General features: G+C 40.4%; 4 protein-coding genes across 7 annotated transcripts in view; 1 reads left to right on the top strand and 3 right to left on the bottom strand.

Moving 5' to 3' along the window:
• Positions 1 to 72: 72 nt before the first annotated feature.
• On the bottom strand, positions 73 to 13993 carry LOC102297181 (long-chain-fatty-acid--CoA ligase ACSBG2). 3 transcript variants are annotated; one of them, XM_005949112.3, is made up of 15 exons: positions 13821 to 13993; positions 12620 to 12691; positions 12294 to 12487; positions 11157 to 11440; positions 10172 to 10260; positions 9460 to 9580; positions 9273 to 9353; positions 9049 to 9198; positions 6513 to 6680; positions 6253 to 6434; positions 5324 to 5554; positions 3759 to 3976; positions 1300 to 1439; positions 965 to 1208; positions 73 to 696 (listed from the first exon to the last, which is right to left on the bottom strand). In XM_005949112.3, the coding sequence occupies exons 2-15, from the start codon at positions 12661 to 12663 to the stop codon at positions 605 to 607; spliced, it is 2238 nt and encodes a 745-aa protein (XP_005949174.1). In that variant the 5' UTR covers positions 12664 to 12691; positions 13821 to 13993; the 3' UTR covers positions 73 to 604. The 3 variants fall into 3 exon arrangements, with proteins under 3 accessions (XP_005949174.1, XP_014185373.1, XP_005949173.1); XM_014329887.2 differs by having other exon boundaries at positions 12620 to 12688; XM_005949111.3 differs by lacking the exon at positions 13821 to 13993 and having other exon boundaries at positions 12620 to 13595.
• Positions 13994 to 15721: 1728 nt separating this feature from the next.
• hint2 (histidine triad nucleotide binding protein 2) lies at positions 15722 to 18329 on the bottom strand. Of its 2 annotated transcripts, none has more exons than XM_005949122.2 (5): positions 18078 to 18329; positions 17543 to 17680; positions 17343 to 17447; positions 16081 to 16153; positions 15722 to 15993 (listed from the first exon to the last, which is right to left on the bottom strand). In XM_005949122.2, exons 1-5 carry the CDS (start codon positions 18156 to 18158, stop codon positions 15902 to 15904), a joined length of 489 nt encoding a protein of 162 aa, XP_005949184.1. In that variant the 5' UTR covers positions 18159 to 18329; the 3' UTR covers positions 15722 to 15901. The 2 variants fall into 2 exon arrangements, with proteins under 2 accessions (XP_005949184.1, XP_005949183.1); XM_005949121.3 differs by having other exon boundaries at positions 17902 to 18321.
• A 227-nt stretch (positions 18330 to 18556) lies between these two features.
• mrps30 (mitochondrial ribosomal protein S30) lies at positions 18557 to 23452 on the top strand. The gene is made up of 5 exons (XM_005949120.3): positions 18557 to 19225; positions 19595 to 19740; positions 20174 to 20279; positions 21127 to 21303; positions 22496 to 23452. Exons 1-5 carry the CDS (start codon positions 18652 to 18654, stop codon positions 22753 to 22755), a joined length of 1263 nt encoding a protein of 420 aa, XP_005949182.1. The 5' UTR covers positions 18557 to 18651; the 3' UTR covers positions 22756 to 23452.
• A 138-nt stretch (positions 23453 to 23590) lies between these two features.
• The window catches only part of emb (embigin), a 4701-nt gene continuing 1161 nt past the window's right edge, over positions 23591 to 27130 (bottom strand). The window contains exons 3-9 of the mRNA XM_005949119.3: positions 26727 to 26910; positions 26357 to 26439; positions 26041 to 26177; positions 24980 to 25135; positions 24436 to 24556; positions 24296 to 24329; positions 23591 to 24218 (exon numbers count right to left, since the gene is read on the bottom strand). Coding sequence (XP_005949181.2) covers positions 24158 to 24218; positions 24296 to 24329; positions 24436 to 24556; positions 24980 to 25135; positions 26041 to 26177; positions 26357 to 26439; positions 26727 to 26910 — 776 coding nt within the window. The 3' untranslated portion in view covers positions 23591 to 24157. The remainder of the gene's footprint in view (positions 24219 to 24295; positions 24330 to 24435; positions 24557 to 24979; positions 25136 to 26040; positions 26178 to 26356; positions 26440 to 26726; positions 26911 to 27130) is intronic.

The raw sequence follows: 27130 nt of genomic DNA, 5'->3' as shown, positions 1-27130 counted from the left end.
GTCGCCAAAGTGCTTGCTCATAGGGGGTCATATGATTGTTGGGTTTTTCTCTGTATCTATTATTGTGCGATTTACTGTACAATATAAAGCGCCTTGAGGCAACTTTTGTCGTGATTTGGCGCTATATAAATAATACTGAATTGAACTGAATATCTCAAAATAAATATTAAACTGTGTCAAACTGTACATGGAGAAGCACAAATGTAAAGTTTACAATTTGCACATGTGTGATTGGATAAATTCAAACTACTGATATTCATCTCACATTATAAAAATGGCTTTAATCTCCAGTCTTTGCCAGGTGGGATTACCTTTAGGAAACTGGCAATTAACGCTGTAAAAATCATTAAATACACACAGCTGCTTCAGGTATATAATACATATCTTACATATCTTTTGAGCTACAGTGGGATTTATGATTCATGATATTTCCTTCAGAAACTGACAGACACCAAGCAGTATCTGTGTCATCATTCAGTCTATATGTGGCATGTTCGAGTGATATGTTTGGCAAAATTTTGACTCTGACTTATGTCTTTTATTTACAAAAAAGTATGTATGTCCATACATCCCATGACCTCCTCTCACCCCTGTGCAATGCACTCTATTGTTTTCCTGCAGCCACTGCATACATTTCATTTATTTTCTCCTGATACATTTTCACAACAATGGGCCTCCTCAGTTTCATGGTGGGTCCTAGAAGGACAACAAAGAAAAATAGGTTATTTTGATCTCATGATAAAGTTTAGCATTCTGCTGAGCTTAAAGAGATTAAATCACTGCTGAAAAGACTCCACGGAAACACTGTTTGGCAGTCACTCCAGTTACAAAACATTGACCTTGGTTAAAAATGATTAACAGTAAGTTAAAAAAAAAAAAAGGCAGAAGCAAATACTTCCTTTAAATGGCAGTGCTACATGTACTATACTTGTAGGAAAAGGAAAATAAATTTCAGATAGCTGACCTAGTTCTCCTCCGGTGACGGAGAAGTCTTGTTCCACTATAACCCACTTCTGGACTTTCTGGGCATTGGATGTTGATCGGGCATTAACACGCTCAATGCCAGCCTGAATGGCACTGTAAATAGCTGGCTCCTTATTGGCTATAATCTCGGACACCTTGGTTGCTTTTACGCCGTGCTGCCGGCAAAATTCCAAAGCCTCTTGATTCAGCTCATCTGTGGGCTCGCCATTGTCATCCACGACACACTGCAGAAAAAGAAACAGAAGTGGTAACTCTTTTTTTTTTTTTTGCTTATTCAGCAACAATGCCTGTATGCAAAAAGAGAGGATCATTTACTTTAAGTGTGAGCAGCATGGAGAGGAACTTGAGCTTGTCTCCAATTAGCATGGCGTTGCTGATGATGGGCAGTTCAGACTTCACTGCATCTTCAATGGGGACAGGAGGGATGTTCTCGCCACCCGCAGTGATGATGAGCTCTGTGCAGGAAAGACAAAAACGCGTCACCTCTTATTAAGTTGGCGTTGTAGGGTTTTAAACAACTAGCAGTGAAAATAGGTAGTTAGTTCCACGCTTGACTTGACTTTTATGCACTCACTACACAAAAAAGTGTGATTAGACAAAAATTCTGAAAAAGCATACTTTGAATTCTGCTGATCATTATGTCCAAATCACTATTTTAATTTATTATACAAACAGATGGGGATTACCTTGAGTAAAATGTCAGTTAATGGTGTAAAAAAGAGAAGAAAGAATTAAAGCTAGAGAAGACAATCATCTTACACCAGCTGTAAGTGGTATTAATTCAAACTGTAAGTCTCTAGGCATCACAGGAACTCAGCCATGAAATGTCCAGGTTCACATTGCCGAAGCTCTAGCTCTGCTGACTCAGTAATTGCAGAGTATTAAACCTACTCTGGCATTAACATCAGCTCAAAAACTGTGTGCCAGGAGCTTCGTGGTGGCCGAGCAGCTCCTGTAGGCTTAATGTGTAGGTGGCCCAGTAGTTTTGTCCGCAAAGTGTAAGTAAGTTATGTGTTTGCTTGTTTGTTTTTCAAATGTATAATGTACACTTTTCAAAACATAAGATGTTCTTCTAAAGTGTGTGCTATTTTTCCCCCAAAGGAGTTAGATTTTAATGCTGGTAGTGCTCAAATAATCAGATGGTAAATCTGTGACGTGTTTGTGTCAGCTCCTCTGAGGTTGTATTATTAGGGTAATATTTCAACTACTGTTAAAGCTAAGGTAGCTTTGACAACTTTATATACGCTCACAGTCGCTTTATTAGGCACACCTTGCTACTACTGGATAAACCCATTCCCACATAGCAGACAGGTCTGGCCCTTTTATACACGTGTGTGTGTGTGTGAGTGTGTGTGGGGTCAGAGTGTGACCCCATAAAGACTTCCCTAAACCTGCTGGTCTGGAAGTCCAGCAGTTCATCTAAACAAAAGGCACTTAGACTAAAACTGACATAGTTACGTTTACCCTACCATAAAACAAAAAAAAAAGGTACGACCTCTCCCATGCTCCTAGGATGTGGGTGTGAATGCCAGACCACTCTGGAATGCACACAAAGTCTTGTAGTGAACAACAGCCTAAGTCATCAAAAGGTCAACATGCAGTATTCTACCATATGCAAACTTATATTATTAAAAAATATTATTAAAAAATTATACTGACTACTAAGTACAATTTTCTATTGACAGCATGCCACATCCGGCCCAATTGTGGTTTGGTTTATGTGGCTCAGGCTCATAGAAAACAGGTCTGGCATCAAGCTGGCATTTCTGACTGACTGGTGTCATGGCAGGGTGTATGTCAACTAGAGGTGGGCTAGGTCTGGCAATGATGGCACTATTTATGTTCCTATGTTCCTATTTTAGTTAGAAGATCCACGTGCCATGTTGCAATACTGTACTGCTATGGTAGCCAACGTTTCAAAAGCAGGTTTGACAGGTCTGTGAGTGTACACTTTATCCAAAACCTAGTGACGGTTTACTCATATTTGCCACCAGGTGGCTGTAGAGCAGGTCACCTACTGGTCGGAACGTTAGTGGTTCGATCCTTGGCTCCTCCAGTCTGCATGTCAAAAGTGTGAGTGTGAATGAATGTACTTAGGAAGCACTTAGTTTAGAGAAAGTGTGTGATTGGGCCATGTTGTATAGAGTGCTTTGAGTGATCTGGTAGAATAGAAATAAGAATCAGTCCATTCACTGTCTGAACGGAGGTTTGTCAAGTTACATTTGCACTATTATGTTCCGGCACACAACTTACACATGGCCCACATACCACAAAGAATGGTGACCCAGATTTGGTTTGCCAGAGGTAATCCACACTTGGGCCAGCGCAGAACCAACAGTATGTCTACAACTGGCCTTGTGCTGGCCCATGTGTGGGCCACCTCTGGCAAACCAAAGGGCCGTCATTCTTCGCGGTATGTGGGCCATGTGTAAGCACATAGTGTGGGCCAGATCTGGGCCACACCAATTTTGCTATGTAGGTTTTTGCCTTCAGAACTGAACTTTTCTCTCTGAGCAAGGTGCTGGAAACAGGACAGCAGTTTGAATGTATGAATTTATGCTTTGTGACATGGCATGTTTACCCACTGGGTTATATCTTAGACTCTTCTTAGTGCTTGAACTAGGAAATAGAAAAGCATTTCTGAACTTGGTTAGAAACAGGTTCAGCTGTTTTGTTGCCAGTGGCAGTCAATAGAAGTGTGATAAGTGTGTCACAACTATAACCTAAATGTGTCTTTTGGTGCATTTTCTCCCAGATTCAGAGCTATAGCTTACCCTTGATCCTTCCTGTGATATACAGAAAGTCTTGTTCATCGTATCTTCCCAGGTCTCCAGTGTGCAGCCAGCCATCCTCATCCAAAGCCTCTGCTGTTTTGTCTGGCATGTTCAGGTAGCCCATGAAGATATTACGACCCCAGAAACAGATCTCTCCATTCCCATCCGCATCTGGATTCACCAGCTTTATCTTACAGCCTATCATCACCTTTCCACAGCTGGAAAGACAAATCAAAAGCCAGTGATGTGACCAGAATCTGCATTAAAACTTTTAATTGAGCACATAGAAATCAGAGCAAAATAACACAAATGTGGCTTAAATATGATCATTTAACATTTTAAGGAGATGGTTGTACTCCTAAAAACAACAATAACTCCTGGCCCTGACACTTTTTTTTTTACATCATTGACTTTTTACAGTAAGAAGCTCCGTAACAAAATTAAATATTTTAATACGCTTGGACAAACATTTTCAAATTGTGTCTGTTTTCTGATGCTTTAGTCTAAATGAACCATCCTCATTTTTATTTAGACGGGAAGTATGAATATATAAAGAGCTGTGGCTGCCTCGTGAAAAAGAGAGATCATCTGCAAACTGCAGAGATATTTGAAATAACACATGGTAATAATAGATAATGGAGTCAAAAAAACTAATCATAACACAAATTACTAAAACTAAAAATATACAAAATATACAAAAACATGACAGAAAGTGTCACAGAAAGAGCCCAGTTAAGCAGAAGCATCGAGGTTGTGTCATATTTCTTTTTATGTTTTTATTGTTTTACATGTAAACAGGTGTTTCCTCGGCGTTTAGGACTTATTCTTATGCTTTTAAATATATTTCGCCCTTTCACATACAGTTTTTTATTATTATTATTATTTTAGAGTATTTCTTCCCTCTATTTATGTGTGAGCATGAGCACTGTCATACAAACTTCCCCTTCACTATAAAAGAGTTCACTTTACTTCTGCTCTATTTTGAATTTATTAGAAAGCTGCTATTTTATACTCAGGCTGTTTAACCAAATATAAGGTTGTTGTAAGTTCCTGGTTATATGGGGATTACCCTGTAACTAGTTTATCAAAGGTCAATGTCAGCACTGGACAACGTGGGCACTTGTAACATACCTGCTCATCTTTAAAGAAATGTGCCTCTGCAGTCATCCTGAGCTCTACAGAGCTTGAAGTGACTTTCAAGCTCAGCACAAAAACAAACTCCAATAAACCCACTGTTCAGCACCAAGGAGCAGACAAAGTTAAGTTTTTTTCCCCCTCAGAAGGCAGTAAAAACAAATTCAGAGCTGGAAACAGTGAATCTAGGACTTCAGATGGACTGAAGTGTTGATTCAAAGAAGTTTTGTTGCTGTGATTAAAATAAATAGGCCACTGCTAAGAAGTCTATTTCCTTATTAGATGCTGTCAGGTTTTTGTTTACAGTTATTACGTTGGCTATAATCTATCAGGTATGCTTGATGAAAAACAACCATCTATCACCTTCAACACAATATTTTTTGACCCCTGCTTTAACCACAATCCAACACTTCAGTCACGTCAATATCTACCTTGTGACGCGGTATTCATCGATGGAGATGGTGTGAGGGCCAGAGCTTTCACTCATGCCATACAGCTCTTTCAAAGGGATGTTCAGGCTCATGAAGTAATCCAAAGTGTCTTTGGTAATCGGTGCAGCTCCAGTGCAGCATATTCTGCAGCGGTCCAAGCCCAAAGCAGCACGCACCTTCTTGAAGACCAGATTATTAGCCAGCATGAAGCCCCACGGCACCTGATTCTGTCTGTAACACACAAAATAAACCAATATTTTATCAAAATTATTGAGGATCTTTTTTGTTTAGGAATAATGAACTTAACGAAACTTTAAATATGATTTTAAATAAGGTTTTTCTAGGTAAAGCTGAGCATCACTGGCCGTAGTGCAAAATGCCTGGCCAGAGCCTTGCATGATTTTTTTTTCACTCTCTTTCTCCTTTTATTTGTTTAACCAACACAAAGAAAATCAAAATAATTTGAGAACTGACCAGCTTCAGCCTAAGGCACCTTCTTTTATGTTGTGCAGACCTGATTGGCCTCACCCTGCTGGGTTATCCTGCAGGCCTGGTTTGAGACTTTCCTCTTCTCATCATGTTTCTTGCTTTACTTTGTAATTTTATAATTTATTTATTCTGTCCTCTTGTACACTGTGCAAGTTTCTTAATGTTTTTCTTGTTTCTAAAATTATTCTGTAAATAGTCCGCTCACAGTGTTTGGGGGCTTGTCCGAGTTACTTCAAAACTGCTTTGAGAAAGGCAAATTTACTACAGTTCTCAACACTATGAGATAAACAAATACGTGAAGAACCGATGACATTACCATCACTCACAACTGCACAAATAAATCTTTCTATGCATTATGAATGTTATAAAGTGATGGCCTGGGGATGTTAAACTGTACAAACATGTGACGTGTTCGTCTAACATCCCTGCTGCTGTCTCACCCGTTCATGACACTGTAGTTGTACTGCAGGCCAATGGACTTGGCAAAGCCTGCCACTCTCTTCTTCATTGGGGATGCTTTGGCTCCCACAGCTTTCATCTTCTCCTCGATCTTCTCCCACACACGAGGAACTCCCAGGAAACAAGTTGGGCGAACCTCTTTAAGTGTGTTTACTAAAGAGCCCTGGAAAAATTAATGGTCATTACAGTCAAATATATTTAGTTAATGTTTCCTTTTTCATGAGGTAATAGTCATGCTTACTTTAAGGGCATCTGGCTCTGCAAAGTAGATGGTCCCAGCAAAGCCCATGCAGACCCAAATATCAATCATCTGGGCTGCGACGTGGCTGAGCGGCAGGTAACTGACCAGGATCTCCTCACCGCCTTTTGCTTTTAATATGGTACATCCCACATGGGCAGTCCATGTTATCTGCACATTTAAAAGTGGGGAAAAAGTCACCAGGTATTTTCTTTCGCCAAATATTTGTCTTGAATCTTTAGAGTACTCCTCTCACACATTGATCGAAACAACATCATGAAATTACAGTAGAAGAACTCGCCAGATTATATAAAAGCTCTCTGGTTGAACCACTAGTGCTATGGTTTAACTCTTTGAAGAATTAAAAGCTTGTCCTTACATCCTACAGCCTGCATAAGATATGCTGCAGTAATTCAGCTTGTTGTGCAAATTCAATTTTATTCATGTTTATTAAAGGTGCTAGAACTAAACTAATGAAGTGAAAACTGGAGCTTCATAATGAACTATTCCTGATGCAAATGAAACATAAAAAATAGAGCTCAAATACTTAAAAAGCAGTAAATTGGTACAAGACTATCTCTCTATCTAAGTTTTTATTATTTCAGTTTGGTATGTTTTCATATGTTATGTGAAGTGTAACATTTTGCTCTCTCATGCAATGATAAAAAATAAATCTTTCAAAATTTACCAGATCCAGATTTCGGAAAGTTGTTCACTTCTAACTTGAATCAGGCTCGACTTCAGGCAAAATGTTTATGTAAATCCATCCATGAATTGAATGAATTGTGCTAACAAGCGAAACTAAGCCAGTTATTTTGGCTAATCTCCTTGGAAGAGGTAAACGCTTCTACGTGAAATTTGTGGTTTTTCTGACATTTGATCATTTAGAACAGGAGTGTCAAACTCAAGGCACACTTTAGGTCGCGGGCCAAACAAGATAAATATTTATTGAACACACTGTTTATGTTTTTTAAACATAAATATGAATAAAAAAAAGACAGGAATAATATTCCAGATTAAATAAACTTAAAAAAATAAACTTTAACTTTAAATATTTTGCTCTTCATAAAAATATATCCTGTCAAAATTATGCAAGTTAGAAATATGAACATGCTGCCAAAACCCCCAGAAAAAATAAATGAAAGCATATACAAGGTTGGAGCCGCATGTAGACGGAGCTGGGCATTGCTTCAGGAATGGAACTAATAAACTGTGCGGGCCATTCAGTGTCGTACTTTCCCTTGAGTCTATCATTACACTGCAGCTCCATCTGAATCTGCACATGTGCAGTTCAGCAAAGTCCGCTGATTTGGTTCAACATTAATTGGCAACAGGGAAAGTGAGGCAGGTTGCACTGGTGCATTTGTGACAACTTCACTTGAAATGTCTTCACCGCATCATACATGCCATGTCCATGAACTGACAGATTTCCTTGCTGAGCTCAAAAACTCTATTGAGAATTTTTATCCCAACTCAGCCAACGGACCTCTGTATGATGAGGAATGTCGGCAAACTCTGAATCTATTTCCTACATAAAAGACTGAAATTGACGGTGCTTTAAACTTTTAGCTCCGATAAAATGTACGGTTTGCGTTACGGTGATCATTACATGCTCCATTTTTAGGACTTTACCACACAGCCTTTCCTGCTGTATGATGCAGTGATATGCAGTTCTCCCCCTGCATCTTTACTCGCATCCTGCTGACTAGTCCACTTTTTTCACCGCACAACACCGGCGCTCCATCTGTTGTAGGTCCAACAAGTTTGTCCCAGGGCAGTTTCATGTCGGTTACACTTTGACATACGTTTTAAAAAAAGTCTTTTCCTGTCATTGTTCCGTGCGATTTAATGTTCAATATTTCCTCTCCACGGATGAAGATGGCCAGCTGTGCAATGTCCATCATGTCTATACTTTTCTTGTCTATACATGTCTGTACTTTTCAGCTTATCCTGACGTTTTGTCTCGTAGTGCCGTCTTAAATAAAATTCCTTAATTACAGCCACATTAGCTCCACTAATAAGACACACGGGTTTACCAGCAATGCCAGTGTAACTACCGCCCCTCCCACCTCTGCCCAGCGCAAAGCACAAGGCTCGCATGCAGAGTGAAGAGGAAATAAGTGCGAGAGAGAGAGAGAGAGGGTGAGAGAAAGAAAAAAAAAACAACCCATGGCTCGCGATAAGGAGCCGGCTCACGTCATTCACGTCAAGGATCCGGCTCTAAGAGCCATTTCATTTGCAACCGACACATCACTAATGCATAACAATAATAATACAGCTATATAAAATGATCTCGCGGGCCAGATATAAATGTACGCCGGGCCGGATGTGGCCCGCGGGCCGGATGTGGCCCGCGGGCCTTGACTTTGACACGTGATTTAGAACAAGACAGAAAAAAGCTGCAATCTGAGCCTTAACAATTTGATGGCTACTTAATAAAATTAACAGTATTCAAAGACTTTTCAGTTCAATCTTAAATCTTAAAAGCCAATACCTTTTAGAAGAAGAGAGAGAGAAATCTCTTGTCAGGGCTACTCACATTGTCATGGCTCAACATGACTCCTTTAGGGTTGCCAGTGGTTCCAGAGGTGTAGATGAGGGTGCAGCACTCATTGGGCCGAAGACTGTCAATCACAGCATTCAGCTGCTCATCGGGCACATCCTCTCCCAGCTTCATGAACTCTTCCCACTACAGAAATAAGGAGGTTGAATCAAAACAGTGCATCAATGATAAGTAAATAAATGTTTGCTATGTAGACGTACTGTATACAGGAACGGAGCTTTCTGCTGTAGCTCGCCTTTGTACTGAACAATGGCTCTCAGATGAGGTAGATGATCTTTAACCTGTTAAAAGATACAAAGATAACATGTGAGGACAGAACCTCACTCACAAGTAATACATGTATTACTTCATAAAGAGATGGCGGTGAATTAAGATGAAACTGCCGACCTGCAGGATTTTGTCGAGCTGTTTCTGGTTCTCCACAACCAGGACATTGGCCTCACAGTTGGCAGCCACATACTGACAGGCCTCTGGTGAGTTTGTGGTGTAAATCCCGGCTGCCAGCCCTCTAAGGGACAAACAATTGCTTGAGCTATATATTACCTTGTATGAGTCACTGTCATGTGTTACCAGTTTGGCTACAGCTTGATGTGAAGTGGAAAATAATTAGATATTTTGTTTGGTGAACAGAAATGAGTATTTTTTTAAACTGTAGATTAATTAAGCAAGAAAAACTAAATAAAGTGAGGGGTGATTACGCCTATCCCAGCTGGCACAGGGCGAGAGGCAGACGGCCTTTCACAATCACACTGATTTTAGAATCAAAAATTAACCTAACCCTGTTCCATGTCTTTAGACTATGGGACACAAATAGAATTCATTGGAGGAATTCTATTTGTGCACTTGTGCAGTTTGTGGCGGTGTCCGAACTGCACAAGTTGCATGTCCCTTAGTACTTCCTGACAGCTTGAAAAAATGCCAAATATCACATCCATGTAATTTTAACTGAGCCTCATGTGGGTGGAGACACAAACAGAGGTTCTGAGATAAGAAAGGACAAAGATAAATGTGCATGTCAGACAGTGTAGAGGTAAAACAGGTCCAAAAGTAGACTAATTTAAAATGTTATCAGATTCAGTTCCTTATAGAGTGATCTTACCCGGCCAAGATGCAGCCGATGTCTGAGATGAACCACTCAGCGGAGTTGAATCCCAGAATCCCTACACCATGGTAACGCTCCAGCCCCAACTGATAAAAACAAAGGACAGGTAGATGCTTTTAAAGAAGAAGTGACTTTAATTACACAGCGCAGCAGGCGTATACCTTCGTTACTTCTGCGTCTTGTTTCATTAGCCACTCCACTCACACGGGACACAGATATGGCTGTGAAACATAAAACGTAACACAAGCTGGGCATTTCACACACCCAAGGTTCCAGCATGCTGTTCTCACATCAAGAAGATTAAGATAAGAAGTGCTGTTTATAAAAACTGGGCCAGGAGTTAAATGATTTATGCAGCCTTCAGTTCAAAAAGTATTGTTCAGTTACATAAACACAGCTTTCTAATTAAAAACAACCAAAAAACAAAACAAAAACCGAGTCGATGTTTGTTTAAATCAGAATTCTAACAATCATTTGGTTACTTTGTTTCTAATTCAGAGCATTTGATGACTTAAAAGTTCTAAGTTTGCGCTTTAAAGGAGCACAAGTGTCAAATCCTCTAAGCGCCTGGGTTTGAGGTTAATGCAGGAGGCAACAAAGACCTTTTAAGGCCAAAGAGCAAGAATGGGTGCAGGAAAGGTCTAAGGGAGAGTACCTGGGAGTGATCCCCAGCATCTGCTGATCTCTTGGTTAAAAATGACAACTCTGGCAACTTGGTTTACAACTAACTTTGTGAATGAATGACAACAGCATATGTTAAAATGAATGACTGCACTGTATGCTAAATAAATGCTTAAATTATTTAATTATTTCACAATTCTTAAAATCCAACTTTACTCTATGAAATAATGTTTAAGGCAAATTAATAACATTCTAAAGATCTACGACTGCCAAATAGCTTCTTTGCATTATATTTGAAGTTCACTGAAGTGTAATTTTTGTTCAACAGATGCAGGACGATTTGCAAAACAAGCAAACAAACCTTGAGAAAACTTTTCGCAGCTGCACGACACTGCTCGTAGTATTGGTTCCAGGTTAGAGTCATCCACTGGCCATCTTTTTTGGAAACCAAAGCTGGATGATTCCCATACTTCTCGACTGTCTCCAGGAACATCTGATGGACGGTGATGGGAGCCTTTGAGCCTGGCCCTGATTCCTCCATTCTCAGCCTCACTGCCTGCTCTCTGCCGGTGCTCCATAACTGGTCAGCAGGGGCTAGATTTGTTGCCAAATGGGCCGTCGACAGGGGAACTGCCTTGGGCTCTTCTGTATTGCAAGAACAAGGGCAGCTGCATATACTCTCCATGAATCACAAGTCAAAAGACACAGCTAGTCAGGTGTATCACAGGACTGCAGATATCTCTGTGCTGTTACCCTAGGTGAGTTACTTTAATGTGCAGTGTGCAGTGAAGGCTCTGCTGTTATCTGAGCTGAAACAGGAAGTTCCACATTACAAATGCGTCCCTAACAAACAGGTTCAGCCAGAAGAAGTCATGTAATTTTAGTTACAGGACTGAATGAGCACACAGACAACATACTAAATTCTGCCATCCAGTAAAAATTCTCGAGTGTTTCACGTGGTTTTAAAAGGCGTGTTCAAGACGATCTTTAGCACTTGATGCCCCAGTAATCCTGTATGCTTCAGCATTCCTAAGAAATTTTAAAGCCTTGCAGCCATCTGTCTTTATGAGAGGAGTGATTTCTTTTAAGTGTTATTGTCTTTTTTGTTTTCATATTTCCCGAAAATTTCTTTTCCTTCCAGCTTGCAGTCATTTTATGTCTGAAAATATCTAAAATGATATTTATTTTCTTGTTTCCCCACAGAGTAGGTTATATCTAGCCTTAAATGCCTTTGTGTTTTGACATTTAAAGTGACAAAGTTTATTCATTAGCTTTTTTACAGTTTGCAAATGCTTTTACGTATTCAGTCTTCTTATTGAAAATAATTATTTAAATCAACCTAAAACAAGATAATAAACAGAATTTGTTGAAAAGAAGTGGGTGTCTTTCACTCTAGCTTCTTATGTGAAATCTTTGTGGTTTACACCCAAGGACAGACAATTTTCTTTTAGTTTGGAGGCATTTTCTCATACCGTTACCATCGCCATTTCACCCTTACCTGTGGAAAATCCTTCAGTAGCTCCCTTCTGCTCAGACGACATGGGAGGCTGGGTCAGTAACTCAGTGTTACTGGGTGGATGGATCTTTGGAGGCAGTGTTGCACTGAAGTCGCCCGTCTTGGCTTTCCCATTGAGTATGACAGATGTGTGGGTCTTTATATCTGTGGCATCTGACTCAGTTTGAGCAGGAATGCTGGAGCAGACATTGAGATGACACGAATGAGAACTGATGATAATCGTAAAATCTAATTTTTAGATAGTTTGAAAAGAAGTGGTCCTATATTATCTATTTGACCTGCCCAGGGACTCATCTCTCTTTACATACCTTTCCATGTTACCATCCATAACTGCAGGGCTATTGCTCTTCATAAATTAATTTTCTTTGAGCTTATGTCTGCTAGAAACAGAGAAGATGAAATTAGCATGAAAACCCTCCAGAAACCCTCCACCGAGGACTCTCCAAGCAGTTAAGATTATGAAACAGCATCACTCCACTCATTTATATGTGACTGACATTCACCAAAGTCAGTGCAACAGGTCACAGCCAGTGACCGCATGTGCTGCCAATCACACACGCAGCAGCAGTGCATGTTGAAACTACTAGTATTGCGGCAAGAAGCATTGCTAAATCCACGTAGACTTACTTTGCCTCCAAGCAGCACCTTTCACCCAGATAATCGTGAAAGTGCTGCCATTACCAGTTAACATACTGAATAACAATCATGTCAGACTTAAAATAACTCTTCCTTGGCCTGTGCTCTACACAGTGAATGAATGCCCTCTAATGTGAATATTTAGCAACAGCAGAAACAATTGAAAAGTTTTCTGCAGATATTTTCCTCCAAGTTCAATTAACTGCACCAATAAAAACAATCAGTCTTTGTGCAGGGATGTAACAACAATAAATCTGATAATCAATGTTGCACCAGATTTCTAACAAATGCTGACTTTGTGTTAAAGATTGAAATCTGTCAAGATAAGCAGGATCTCAGTCCAACCTCAAAATTTCAAGATTGCCCGTGACAAGATTTCTCTGGACCAAAGTTCATAAACTTACAAAACTGCAGTTTGGCAACATTAAGTAGCAGAGGAAAAACCTTTGCTCCAGATTATGTAAAAACTTTATAAACTGTCCTGTGATGCAAACAAATTCATTTTAGCCTCACTGGTGACTTCTTAGTTCTTACATTACACAGAAAAACACCTTAACTATTGAAAATGCATTGGAAAATATAAAAAACAGCAGCAGTGAGAGATGTTAACTCTCTGTGGATGTGCCTGCTCACATCTATTCCTACGTTTCAGTCATATGTTTAACACATTCACTATGCATCTCCAGAGCCGTGTTTAACCTGAAGTGTACATACTCAGTGAGGAAAAATAGAAAAAACAGTACAAACAAGTCTGAATTTCTATGAGTAAAAATAAATCTTTATGCACATCCTGCAGTCTAAATAGCAGTTTATTCTTTTCTCACTTAACACGTTCAAAAGACAGAAATGTCTGCTGTAGAAATGATATCCTACCTTCTCTGCTGACAGACCCAAGTGGCATCAACGTCAAGGCTGCAGTCAGGTGTGAGACAAAATTGCATCAACCTTTGCTCAATGCAGGTTCACAGATGTTGCCCCCTGGGGTAAATATCAACGCACAGGGGATTTTGATAAGATTGACGTGTTCCTTGGTCTCACGAGACTTGCACAATCCTTGTAGCTTTCAACACCTCCTGCAGAGGTTGTGTCAACCAGATAGAGCTGTACAAGGAGAACTGGCTGAAAAAAAGTTTGGATTTGCACTAAAAAGAAGTGAGTTTAATCCAGTGGGTTTCAGATCTGCTTGTAGCTTTGTTTGGAGTTTCTAACAGCTATAGGCACTGGTTATATTCAGTTGCAGGATTATGTGTCAAGCATCCAATAAGATAACAAAGCTTTGATGGGTGGGGGTATTATTAAAGTGTTTATTGTCTCAGTTAAACTTGTGATGGCGGTTATTATCACATGAAGGATGAGGCCGGTCATAGAAATAAATTATAAAACTAGATGATATCTCTCTGGGTTTATGAGGCGATACTTTGACCTAGCAAAAAACAACAACAACAAAGTTTTCAGCATAAGGACAACTTGTGCAAATCTTTGCCCACCTGACTTTATTGGTACATCAAGAAAAAGGAGATGTCAGCAATAAAAAAGGATGCATTCCTTTAAAAAAAATCTCTTTAGTTCTTTTCTGAGATATAAAAAGAAATCAATAAGAAACGATAATGGAAAAGAAATATTTAATCATTAACAGAGTCCTCTTTTAACCATCTTCTATCCTCCCTGCGCCATTAAAGGCAGGGAACACTGTTTTCTAAGCAAATATAGGGGAAAGGTTATGCTTTTGACACACGGTTACCTTGCTCACAGGAACTAAGGTCACTGAATCATACCACCTAGTCACACCATAGCCACTCCAACTGTGACTCACAGTGGTAGTCTGGGCACAAGCCATGTGTTTGAACCATTAATCGGGGGCTTCATCAGTGCCAGCAGCCATACCGACCAGACGGACACTAAAATACACACAAAAATGAGCTGCAGACTGCCTCCCTTTAAACAGGGTCCAATTTGTGATAAGGCTCCACAGAGATAGTAATGGTTATTACATAATAGACCATATACATTTCTCTATTATGAAACGTCTCCAGTGGACGAACAATGCTGACTTGTGTTCAGTGCAAAGTGTGAAACAAAAATACTTAAAACATCAAACTTTTTGCAGTTTTAAAGGTTTCTTCCTTATTAACAACTACGGAAAGCTTACTACTTATTAGTGGTTTACAGCAATACAGCAAGTTCGTTCTAGGAGCAAAACATTTAACCCCTACAGGGTGTCAAATCAAAGGGCCCACACATAAGAAAGCAAATACAAAAATAACTCAAGTGTTTTAAAAGAAAACAAATACAAGTTTAAAAGGTGTTGAGTACAGTCTGGGCAGGTCACTTGTATTTACTGTCTAGGTTTATTAGTTAATATATGCTTATATCACACATATATATTTGCAGCTCCGTTCCCGAGGTTACACTATCCTGTGGGGGGTTGCAGGAGGAGGAGGATTTTCCACAGCATGGCAACCTCAAACACTTCATTGCTGTTAAAGCATCAGTATAACATTATATAATTAATCTTATCCTGGGCTTGGGCGTAGCTCCTCAGTTCATTTGCTGTCTGAAATGAGCTCTTGAGAAGGTTTGAAGAGCAGGTGGGTGAAGGAATAAACTGCCTGAAGCTGAGTGTTTCTGGGCAGAGTGAAGCATGAACTTTTCCTCTGAGAGGGATTACTCGCACATATCTGACCTCGTTGTTTTGAATCTTTGCTCTTAAATGTGAGCTGCTACCATGGTAACAGTATCCTGACTTGATTAGAGATTAAAGAACTGACTTGAGCTTTATTGTTCCATAACAGAATGTGTCTTTATTTGCAGCTATATCAAACATCAACTTCTGACTTTTCCTTTTCACACATTTTTTTTCCAACATATTTACATTGACATCAGCTTTGTGTATAAACAGGTATTATGCCATTATTATTGGATTAAACTGAGACACCACAGTAAATGTGAAGCCCTTATCCTGGTGGCCATTTCATCTGTCTTCCTCCCAGGACGTGGATGTGAAGGTGGTAGACGGACTGAGCACCGTGCTTCCCGTCGTTGATCACTGGGAATTCAGTGTGGATGTAAACAAACAGTCTGTATAGTCACATTAATGCCTGGAGAATCATTACGGTAAAATGGTCTAACTTACCCACTCTGTACCCTTCAGTCAGAGATTCTTGCTTTGCCACATTTTTGGCAACAACCAATAAATGTCCTAAGAGCTGAAAGTGGAGAAAAGGAGAGCTGAAGAGATTATTTACAGTCGACAGTGAGCTGTAAATGAAGCAGTTATGACTTCTTAAAGATTAATATTTAGTGTGTCCGGTCACAGAGGAGACCAAACTGGATGTGAGACCTACAGCAGGCTCATGCAGCTAACTTCGGGACTGATCCTGGGATTTCTGAACTACTTCTAACATGGTACCTTGCTGTGATACTAACCTGGACTAGAGCAAGTTACGTTCCAGATCAGTAATCATCAGGTATGAAATCAACGCCTACTGACCACTCAGATCTCCAGGAAATAGCGTCACCTTTCGTGAAGGATTCCTCAGACGTCTGTGCACGTACAGGAGGAGGTTTTAAAGTTTTTTTAAATATCGTCTGAAGTCTTTCTCTTTTGGTAATGAGCACCAATAATAACAACAGATTCATACAAGAAACTATTTGTTGATTTGTTTTCTTTTTCCAATTTTACAACAATGTTATTGGTCTATAAGTGTTACTATCAAATCCTAAAACAGAACACATATTTGTGCTTGTTGATTTTTTTTTTAAAATCTGATTTAAAAGTAGTATACGCCTTCTGTTTTTAGATTTCTTCTTTATTCTTAGACTGTTAAACAAGGGAATCTAGATAACAACAGTAATATCTGTCTGTATATCTATCTAATCTGTGTTTGAATTTTAATCTGGACGGCTCGACTCCTTTACAACTTCCCTGCTATATCATTTTATTTACCTGATATCTATTTAGGATTATAGGTTGCTTCCCTTGTGGGAAATATGAGGCTGCAGACCAGCCCACATTTGTTGCTGGTTATTTGATGTCAACACTGCTCATTCAATGCAAAAACACTCATACTGGTTGTTACATTAGGAAAGCCAGAAAACAAAAGAACATCTGGGCATATTTAACCTGCTCTTTGGTCCAAGACCCTGGTTTAAGGCTACACTCTGGGTAGTACTGGTTTCAAATGAGGGAAAGGTAGCGCCTTTAGTGCTTCACCTATAGATTTCTTCCAGTGCTGTGACAACAGTTTGGGGTGAGCTGGTTCCTAAATGCGCTAGAAATTAATCTCACAGACATGTCAAATAGTAAAAACAGACTTATAAAAAGGGAGCATGTGCTGCACAATCTCACTGCTTGTGACATGATCTGAGAGTCTAGACAAGAAAACACCAGTTTACCTCAGCATCATCATCTTTGGCCTCACTTATTCTGGGAATAGGAATCCTTGGAATAACCAGGAAGTGAACAGGCGCCTGTGGACTGATATCCCTGAATGCCAAACACTGATAAACACAGGGAAAAAAATCGTATATATGAAGGACTGAACTGCAGAAATGTAACCACAAAATGTTTATTTATGAGCTCAGACTGTGCTTACCTTTTCATCCTCATAAATGATATCTGCAGGGATGCTTTTGTCGATCACTTTGGAGAAGATGGTTGGAGCTGGGGAGCCGTACTTCTTGCTGGCCTCCTCTGCCAGTCTCACCTCGTCACTTTTGGTGCACAGGGGTCTCTGGGGGTGAACGACAGGCATGCATCACACATGGGAAAATCAAAAAGCTGCTTTAAGTACGTGTCGCAATGAAACCAAACCTCTTGGTGGTGGTGGGGCACTGCAGGTTCACCACAGCCACCACCAGTAGGACAGGTATTGTCAACATGCTGTGCAGCAGCTAACGAAAGGAATATGCTGACAAGAATGACAACAGGACGGTTTATTTTGATAGCAGATACCTCGCTTCGACAAACATGGGGGAAACGGCTGAGCTTAGCCGCTCTTGTCCCGAACAATGGTGTCCGCAAAATCTGACGACAGTACATAGCTGGCTTTTACAGTTTTGGTGCAAATAATTTTGTGTCTATATATTTTTAAAGGCCGAACAGCCTGTTTATTGACAAAAACACTGCACCTCACCAGAGCCGTTGCACCGTCTTAAAAGTCCAACTTTGACGTAGCCTTCGGGTACTCCCCTACCGTTTGGATTGTTCATGCTGCATCAAATCTCTACTAGCGTCTGCCACCGTTTAAATAAGCTACATAGAAAATACACAGTGTAACACGAGTATGACGTTTTTGCTATAGTTTTGAATGATTTTGGTTTCAAAGTTTAGCGAACGTTTTAGATTTGTACCCACGTTTTTAGCCCGTTCAACTACAAATTCCGAAATTTCTGAGTCAACGTAAATGCACCATCGTTTACGCGACAGGGCTTCATTCAAGACCCTCAACGTTCTCAGAGGCTAAACATAATGCTAATACAAGCTAAGCTTTATTAAATTACACGACCATTTTATTAAATTACAAGACCACTGCCACAAGTAAATAAAATAAAATGTAATGTTCTTTAATACCGGTCTAAGTTTCGACTTGTATTACTTTATGTAGGCGTTAGCATTCAGTCTGGCTCTTTTTTCCGCAAGGGGGCGCTGCTCTGAAAGACTGTTAGTTTGTGTGTCAACGAAAAGTGAAGAAGTTAAGCAAACATGGCGGCCCGCACACGGCTGCCCTTGCTGTTCCCCAGAAACTTGTTTCCTTTTAGAAGCCAAAAGCTTGTCCACACTGAGGTTTCGGTCAAGGAGCCAGCGTACCCTCCAATAGTCCCCTCTCTAACGGCTAAAAGTAAATCTGCGCGGCGGCGACAGATTGAGGAATGGGTGAAGAAGATATGCACCTCCTCCGTGGAGGACAAGCTGTCCCTCATCACTCGCATCCAGCGGGAGAAATTTGTAGTTTACCCTCAAACTTTCGCACGGAACGCAGACAGATGGTACCAGCACTTCACTAAAACCGCGTACATCCCGGGCCTGCCCGAGAAATTCACCCCGGGCTTGGAGAAGACCAAAGCCGCGGTTCCAGGAATCGACGATGATGCGTTCGCGGACATACGCTCCTTGGTGACCCGTGTGATCCTGCAAGAGCACTGGCAATTTAGGAAACGCAAGCCTTTCATGTACAGACACCAAGAGCAGGTGGTCGGACCTTTTCTGAGGAGCCTGGTGTCTGGACTCACCTACAGTTTGGCTAAATACAACCCACTGCTGCAGCTTTCCAGTCTGGGTGTGTATGATGAAGTGGAACTAAAGACGCTGTAGTTAGTGGTGTGGATACCTTCAGGAAAATAAAGGCATTCATAGTGAACAACACAGACTTATATAGCAACAAACGTTCCAAGTAGATTTGTTGTTTCGGGCAAAAACAAAACTCGACTAGAGTGGCCCATTAAAATCTGAAACTTATCATATCACAAAAGTCCAGCTTTTATTATAATAATCTTATGACTATTGCCAAAATAATACGAAGATATTAACAAGTTTTATTGCTCAAAACAAAAAGACAAGGAGTTCCAGATAGCATGAAGTATGAGTGCCATGTTTTTCTACTTAACGATCCTAGTCCTCTAATGTTGATCTATATTTGTTTTCTTAGATCTCAGTCCCCAGGTGAACTTTTATTGGAGGAGGGGTCAGAGAATTATCCCAAAGGGACATCGGAAACGCCGTCTCGAGCCAACCAGGTTCCAGATCGACGACCGCCCACACAGTCAGATCAGAGTAACCCAACAGTTGCCTCAGGTAGGCGTCCTTTTCAGACCACATGGATCATGTAATAGCAATAGATGCACACTAAGGGTTTTTGTAGGCCTTGCATAGTGGGGGGAAATCACACAAACCACTTAAAATGTTTTTCAGCGATGTTGTCATTATATATTTAATTCTACTTTATTATATTGCGTCTCATCACAGTGTTAAAAGGTTTTAATCCAGATTCACACATTTAAAGCATCGCTTTTTCTGCAGTTATATAGCAATTTTCTGATCTTGTCAAATACTCAATGGACTTCACTCAGAGTTCTGCAGTTATTTGTGTATATATTCAACATTATTACCACAAGGGGGAGTTTGGGGGAGACTGAATGGGCCCATGGGCTCTAGACCGCCTATCTTGCAAGTTGGGCTTGCAAAATAATTTGATCAAATTACTTTGTCAAATCGTATTTACTTTTAGTTTATGCCGCTGGAAGCCTCCCATGCAGCTGAAGTTCCAGAGATCACGCTTCGTCCCAATGTGATGCCGCTGTTCAGAAGGCAGTACGACAACAACATCTTCACAGGTGAAACAATGATGTGGGTCATGCAGGCTGTGCTAGGTGGTTCTAGACATGTTTTTCAGTCTAGTGAGTACATGTTCCTGGTTAGAAAACATGATCACATTTTTTTAATCCTGCTAATCTGATGACACACAGCCACAGCACCACTATGTTTTAGCAAAAAGCCCTGTGGACACTGTGTTTCAAATCGAATCAAAACTACTTTAAGTTTGCTGACTTTGCCCTAAAATCAGACTTTGAAAAGCTGTTTTTCTTTTCTTTTTTTTTATCACTCCTGCCACCATCTTTGCTGCCACGGAGATCTCCCATAAATCTTATTTCGGGATTCTTTGAATGTCCCGTCTCCCTTTATTGTAATATATCTGATTCTATCGATCAGTCATGTTTGAACAGATTTTAGTTGCAAGCTCAGTAAAACAGTCCGTGTAGGGAGCAAAGGAGGTAGAAAATATATATACTGCCTTAACCCAGAGCCCCAAAAACTGGCCACTGCCCCAAAGGCAAACTGATTCGTTCCCAAATTGTAATTCTGGTCTCACTAACAGGTCATCAGGTTGATTTTTCTCATTATTTACTTATCGTAATGGTCAGCAGGGGGCGCCAATGTGGAACTAACTGGTATTTAGTAAAACTTATAGATTGTTTTTTGAGAACAATTATTTTAACCCCAACCTTGCTTGTTTTTAATCTTTCTGCTTCTATAGCAAAGTATGATAATAATGTAGCTGCAGGTGGTTTTATATTTGAAGTTTTCATTATCACAGAGGTTACCCAGTGTTTGGCTCATTTTTTTTCTTTATGAATCCCCTCTACTTTCTGTTTATAACAAGCCTCTCTGTTTCATTTAAAGGTGCAAAGCTACCAGACCCAGCGTGCTACGGTCACACTCAGTTCCACCTGGTGCCCGACCGATACCACAGAGACCGGATGGTTCGGCAGCAGCAGGCTGACCAAGTGGAGGTTTTCCTCAGAGCCAACGCGCTCGCCAGCCTCTTCGCCTGGACAGGAGCTCAGGCCATGTACCAAGGTGAGTTCCTAACACAGCAAAGGTGCAACAGAACTTTCAGAAACTGATGATCTACAAAGAAAATTCCAGTGAGCAGCTGGCTGAGGCAGGAGGAGATTGGTCAGACTGTTTCAGTTGCAACAGTAACTCAAAATCCATCAGTCTTGAACTCTGCTGTGACATTCAGGTGGTAGAGTACAACATAAAAGCATGGATCCATCCCACTCTGCATTAACGGTTGAGCCTGGTAGTGGTGGTAGTTTAATGATGTGGGGGATATTTTAATGGCACACTTTGCTTCTTTTGGTACCATTTGAGCATCCTTTAAAAATCACAGCCTGCCTGAGTATTGCTGGACGTGTCCATCCCGTTATGACCACAGTGTACCCATCTTCTGATGGCTGCTTCCCATCACGAAGCTCAAATCATCTCAAACTGGTTTCTTGAACATGAAAATGAGTTCTCTGTACTCAAATGGCCTCCACAGTCACCAGATATCAATTCAATAGAGAACCATTTGGATGTGTTTGAACGGAAGATTTACATCATGGATGTGCAGCTGACAAATGTGCAGTAACAGTTGTGCAGTCGTGTCACTATTGACCAATCTGAGAAATGTTTCCAGAACCTCGATGAATCTATGCAATGAAGACGTAAGGCGAAAGGCGATCATCCACTTAGTAGCCAAGTGTACCTAATGAAGTGGCAGTGAGCGTTGTTTTGCTTTTTATTAGCCTGGCAGTGCTATAGCGTCTCTGAAATCTCTGGGTATGTGTCGACTATCATAATTAATATTGGTCCAGAATCGTCATTGCAGCCGACCAATCACGTTCTGTGATGTCATAGCTTTGTGACTTTTGGGGGGAGAAGTTTGCCTTTTTTGCAGCAAAGCTTTCTGACCAAAAGTCTGATCATGCTTCAGGTTGAAATAAATTTTCAAAAACAATAACTAAGTGTTTAACAAATGTAATATTAAGGGGTGTCTTGTTCCCCCTGTGGACACGCAGTGTTACAAATCTATGACATATCCACTATGTTTAGTCTGTTTCCTCCAGAGCTGCAGAGCTAACAAAGTGACTGGTCAGTGGCATTACTCATGATGCTGCAGGAATAACGCTGATACAGGAATATGGGATTACTGCAGTGTCTACATTTGGCTTTAAATCTGAGAGAAGGCGTAGCTCGTGTTGATGCTTCCCTCTCCCCGCTGTAGGTTTCTGGAACTACGAGGATGTCACCAGACCCTTCGTGTCCCAGGCCGTGATCACAGACGGCCACTTCTTCTCCTTCTTCTGCTACCAGCTGAACACAGTTGCTCTCTCTGTGGAGACTGACGCCAACAACCCCAGGAAAAACCTCCTGTGGGGCACAGAGAGCCTGCGACTGTACGAGAGCGTGCAGGACGGAGAGGTGGTGGGACTGAACGACGGCGTCGTCAAGCTTCTGGTTCAATTCTTCATGAATCAGCCGTAGTTGGATTGTAAGGGAAGGGGTGGAAATCTTTAGGCAGATTTCACTTATGTTTTTTGTTCTCTAAAGAGCAAGATGGGAGTGAAGTTTGCCAGTTTGTATGAAATGTAATGTTGAAAAAAGAAGAATCTGTATTCCTGTGAAAGTAAGTACTGAAAAAATACTGTGTACACATCCCTGATTATTACAGAGGCCTGAAAGATCACAATGGAAATTTGCGTGTGTGTTGGGTATTATAAACTGAGAGTTAAGGGAAGCATAGAAAGAAGCAATAATTTAACAAATATCTGTAGCATCTTGGGCGAATCTGTTGTGTGAATACATATTTCTGACTCCCGTCATCTCAGCCTGGGCTGCTTCTGCGACAGACGTGTTGGCGGCACACAACAAGAGTTCAGAAATATAGTAGCTTCAACACATTTAAGTAAATTCATTAACTCCAGCCACACATGTCTCACACAGGCTGAGGAACGAGCCGCTCTAGTTTACTTTCTAAATGCAGTGATACAGATTTATTTCTGACAGTCGCAGCTGAGGGTGTGTCGCCTCTCGCTGTGGTCACAGCTACAACGGTCTACATGATTGTGTGTCGTGGTATAGCTTAGCTTTTCTCCGTGGGGAAGAGGAAGTGCAAAGGTTATTCAAGACAAAAACATCCACTGTATTTATAGAAAAAATAATAAATGGCGGATTTTCAAAACTGACTCTTGTTATTGTTGCTTAATCCATCCTAAACTTATTTTTCTGTTGACTGCTCTGATGACCTGTTAACAGACACATTTTTGAAGTGTTTCTTTAGTGCTCGGAAATAAGTTTCAAATGAATCCAACACTGAAACGGTGGTTTGTGTAGTTTTTAATCGGCTTGTTTGCATACGGTGCAGTCATTTTTGGGGAAGAAACTATGACTCTGTGACTATTCTCCTACACGTAAACGCAAAACAGATGCACAAATATGATGAATATGTGAAGATATATTTTGATTTACATCTTATTCAAGTACTGTAGATAGATTACTGCAAGGACAAAAGTCATTGGAAGCACAGTGAAAGGTTAGTCAAAGAGTGTAAGGCACTGCTACGAACCACAGAGAAGAAAAACAGGTAAAAGTCATTTGAAGTTTACGGTGTTGCCAACAAGAAGAGAAAGTCACTTCTGTTATGAGAAAGGGGAGGGGACAAAGATGACGTGATGTGTCAAGAGAAGCATGTCTGGGTTTCTGCACAGGAAGTAAACAGGAAAGGAAAGAGGCCCCTTGTGTTGCAAACTCGAGTGTTGATTAGCTGGAAGCTGTTGCACTCTGAGTGTTGAAACAAAGTGATGCAGTTATAACAGATGCCACAATAACCGTATAAATGTTGCTAGCGTTCACTTTTAAAAATGAGTTTTAAAGCTGGCTGCAGTCTTTAAACTTTGCGCTGCCTCATGGACGTATTACCCTCCAGCTCCTTAGCTTCTTCCTGAGGCCTGACAGAAAAAAAGAAGTCATTCTTGGATTATGAAATCTGCAAGTATCTTAAAAGAAATTGCGTCATTGTACTCACAGCTCGTTCTTTTGGTTGCCGTTCGGCAGATTTTCTGAGAATGAGACCGATAAATACAAGTTAAAAATAAGCTTTGTCATAAAATGTTGCAAAAAGTATATGATAGTGATACAAATAAGAGCTGGATGATGTTTATCTACCCTCTTCTGTGTTGTTCTTCCTGGAATGAATTTTCTCGTAGAGCAGGATGGCAGTGACCAGCACGATAACTTCAGCCAGGATGGTTAAGAAGGGTTTCAGGGGCTCAATGAAGCTGATAATCTTCAGTATGGAAAGAGGAAATATTATATATCACTACTCCTACTGTTTTCAGTCACATCCACAGGAAAGAAGTACAGATGTTTTATCTTATGGGATTAGTAGACCGCACTCGGTGTCTATTCTGCCGAGTAGTTTCAAAAGCTTTATATGTTTGAGTAGTTTTTGTAGTTTGAAGCCTGTGGAGTTGGGCTCTCAGTGGTTCACCAGACCAATCATGACAGGCCATGATTAATAACATATTTTTTTTATTTTACAAAAGCAGTAACCAGTGAGTTTAAAAAAAAAATGGGATGCAAAGAGAGACAAATTATTTATTTATTATCAAACTAATAATGAATCCTGGGTCTGAATTACAAACTGCTCAGGGGCTGTACAGGTACAGAGTTCCTTTTGTTTACTGACAGCTCCACAAGGTTTACTGACCTTGAGCTCCACATGGCTCACTGAGGTGCCGACGCGGTACACCGCCCCACAGTAATAGGAACCAGAGTCTTCATCTGTCAGGTTGCTGATCTTCAGCTTCGTCTTCCACCCTTCATTGTGGATTTCATAGCGCTGAGGCTCTTCAACAATGAGGATCTGTTCCCATATATATCAACATACGTTAACATGACACCGTCTGGATTTTGCTGAACGACACTGTAACAACAACAAATTTAAATGTCTTTGAAGCCAAATGAGGGAAAAGAAGGAGAATTAAAAGGAAAGATTCACGAAGCTGTGCTATGATCCCATTTGACACCCAACCTGCCTCCCAACAGGAGCGTTGTAGGTTTTTATCTTTTTATTTTTTCCACTTAAAAAGATAAAATAATCTGATAAATAAATCAAGTTAAAAGAAGACCCCAGTCCATTGGGATGTTATCCATTGCATCTATTATCTTAAACTAATACTGCATCACATTACAGGCACAATTAAAATATCAGTAATACTGAACTTGTTATCCCATTACAAACAGCTATAACTACTAGATACTGGAAATGTGTATTTAGCATGCATAATATAAAGCATGACAAGCTTTAAAAAGTATGCACACTTGCACATATTTCCCCCACTGCCACAGCACATTCTGGAAACGCATGTATTGTGTCATAAATACAGGTAATTTATCATAAGTACAAGCTCTAATGTTTCCCACCACTGTGCTTTAATGCCTGCTCATGTTCATTTATAGGATCTTATGCAGAAAAAGACCAAACATGAGGAATATGGATAAAAGGATAAACCATCCACCTATGAACAGTAATGAAAAGGTTTACTTCGACTTTCACAAAATATGAGGAGCTGTTAAAAATAGACACTTTGTTTAGTATAAGATAATTAAGATAAATAAGGATAATTCAAGATGTATAACATGCAAAGCTGCTCTTGAAGAATATTCTTGAGAATAAAAACATGGGAGATGAACATAAGAGATCCTACTTGAAGGAATGTCAATTAAAAATGATCAGTGACACAACTGTACCAGCTCTGAGCAGCTTACCTTTTCTGTCCCATTGACTTTATACCAGGTCCAGGTTCTGGGCTCTGGTTTGGTTTCCTCCATTTTACAATAAATCACCACAAAGTCCCCCAGATAGCTGACTATCGGCTTGTCTCGCACCTCACTGATCTGTGGAGCTGGAGGAAAACGACTGAGCTGATGATGCTTATGAAGACATAGCAGCACTGCACAGCCTCAGTCGAGTGTTATATATTGATATTCACTATAAATAGCTTGAGCAGGGACTTGAAGAGCTGATAGCAAAACAAATGAAGCTGTGAAATGTCTTGCAGAGATTCATTGTTTATTTCCTTACCTGCCAAAATAAAATCTATTTGTGCTTCAGTCCCAAAAACACAGGAGTAACTTCCAAGGTCTTGTTCACTGACAATATGGAAACTGTAAAGCAGAAGTCAAAGAGGGGTTTTAGATATTAACATAATAAATCAAATGCTCCTGTCCTCCAACTATCTGATTATTTTAACTAAACTGTTGCCCTACTTTCATGTAAAGATAGTTCCGGCTGACATGGACAGGCATGAGCTGACACTGCATTTCTATTTAAAACCTTTTATATATTCAGGTCTTTTGATAAAACGTTGTAACAGTTTTTGAGCCACTCGGAGGGGAACTGCAAAGTGGATTTTCTAAAGCTGTCAGATAAAATATGCACATGAAGTACTTACTCTTGTTTGAGAGTATACTGCTCATTCTCCAGCTGCACAGAGCGCTCACTGTCCTGAATCGTCTTCCCATCTTTTGTCCAATAAACACTAATGTTTGGTAGTTTCTTCTGATTCCCAGTCCACGTACAGGCTAGCGTTAGATTTACAGGCTCATGCAGCTGGATTTCCTCTGTGTGATTTTCACCTGTGTGGAGTTTTGTGGAACAGTTAGAAACACACACACACACACACACACACACACACACACTGGCAGTATGTGGGCGTGACTTTATAAGACAGTGAGCTGCTGTCAGAAACGCAGTTTGTTCTCTGAAGTCGTGGCAGTAGAGCAAACTGCTGCAGAAGCGCGCACAGACCGCAGACTCATCAGATAACAGCGCCTCGTTTTTTCTCGTCCTTATCTC

The sequence above is a fragment of the Haplochromis burtoni genome, unplaced genomic scaffold (genome assembly GCF_018398535.1).
Source record: "Haplochromis burtoni strain Fernald_Lab_line unplaced genomic scaffold, NCSU_Asbu1 Contig_634, whole genome shotgun sequence".
In the NCBI taxonomy this organism is placed as follows: domain Eukaryota; kingdom Metazoa; phylum Chordata; class Actinopteri; order Cichliformes; family Cichlidae; genus Haplochromis; species Haplochromis burtoni.
Note: the sequence above shows the minus strand (reverse complement) of the source record. Positions and strands in the feature narration are given on the sequence as shown.

Bases quoted from the DNA above. Each gene is read 5' to 3' on its own strand.
- LOC102297181 (XM_005949112.3), bottom strand. From the start codon at position 12,663: ATGAAGAGCAATAGCCCTGCAGTTATGGATGGTAACATGGAAAG. The intron at 12,488-12,619 runs GTATGTAAAGAG...TGTCTGCTCCAG, and splicing joins ATGGATGGTAACATGGAAAG to CATTCCTGCTCAAACTGAGT. The intron at 10,261-11,156 runs GTTTGTTTGCTT...TGTTTTTATCAG, and splicing joins CTGCGAAAAGTTTTCTCAAG to TTGGGGCTGGAGCGTTACCA.
- hint2 (XM_005949121.3), bottom strand. From the start codon at position 17,988: ATGTACTGTCGTCAGATTTTGCGGACACCATTGTTCGGGACAAGAGCG. The intron at 17,681-17,901 runs GTATCTGCTATC...GTTCACCCCCAG, and splicing joins CCCATGTTTGTCGAAGCGAG to AGACCCCTGTGCACCAAAAG. The intron at 16,154-17,342 runs GTAAACTGGTGT...CTCCACTTTCAG, and splicing joins CCAAAGATGATGATGCTGAG to CTCTTAGGACATTTATTGGT.
- mrps30 (XM_005949120.3), top strand. From the start codon at position 18,652: ATGGCGGCCCGCACACGGCTGCCCTTGCTGTTCCCCAGAAACTTGTTT. The intron at 20,280-21,126 runs GTGAAACAATGA...TTTCATTTAAAG, and splicing joins CGACAACAACATCTTCACAG to GTGCAAAGCTACCAGACCCA. The intron at 21,304-22,495 runs GTGAGTTCCTAA...TCCCCGCTGTAG, and splicing joins AGCTCAGGCCATGTACCAAG to GTTTCTGGAACTACGAGGAT.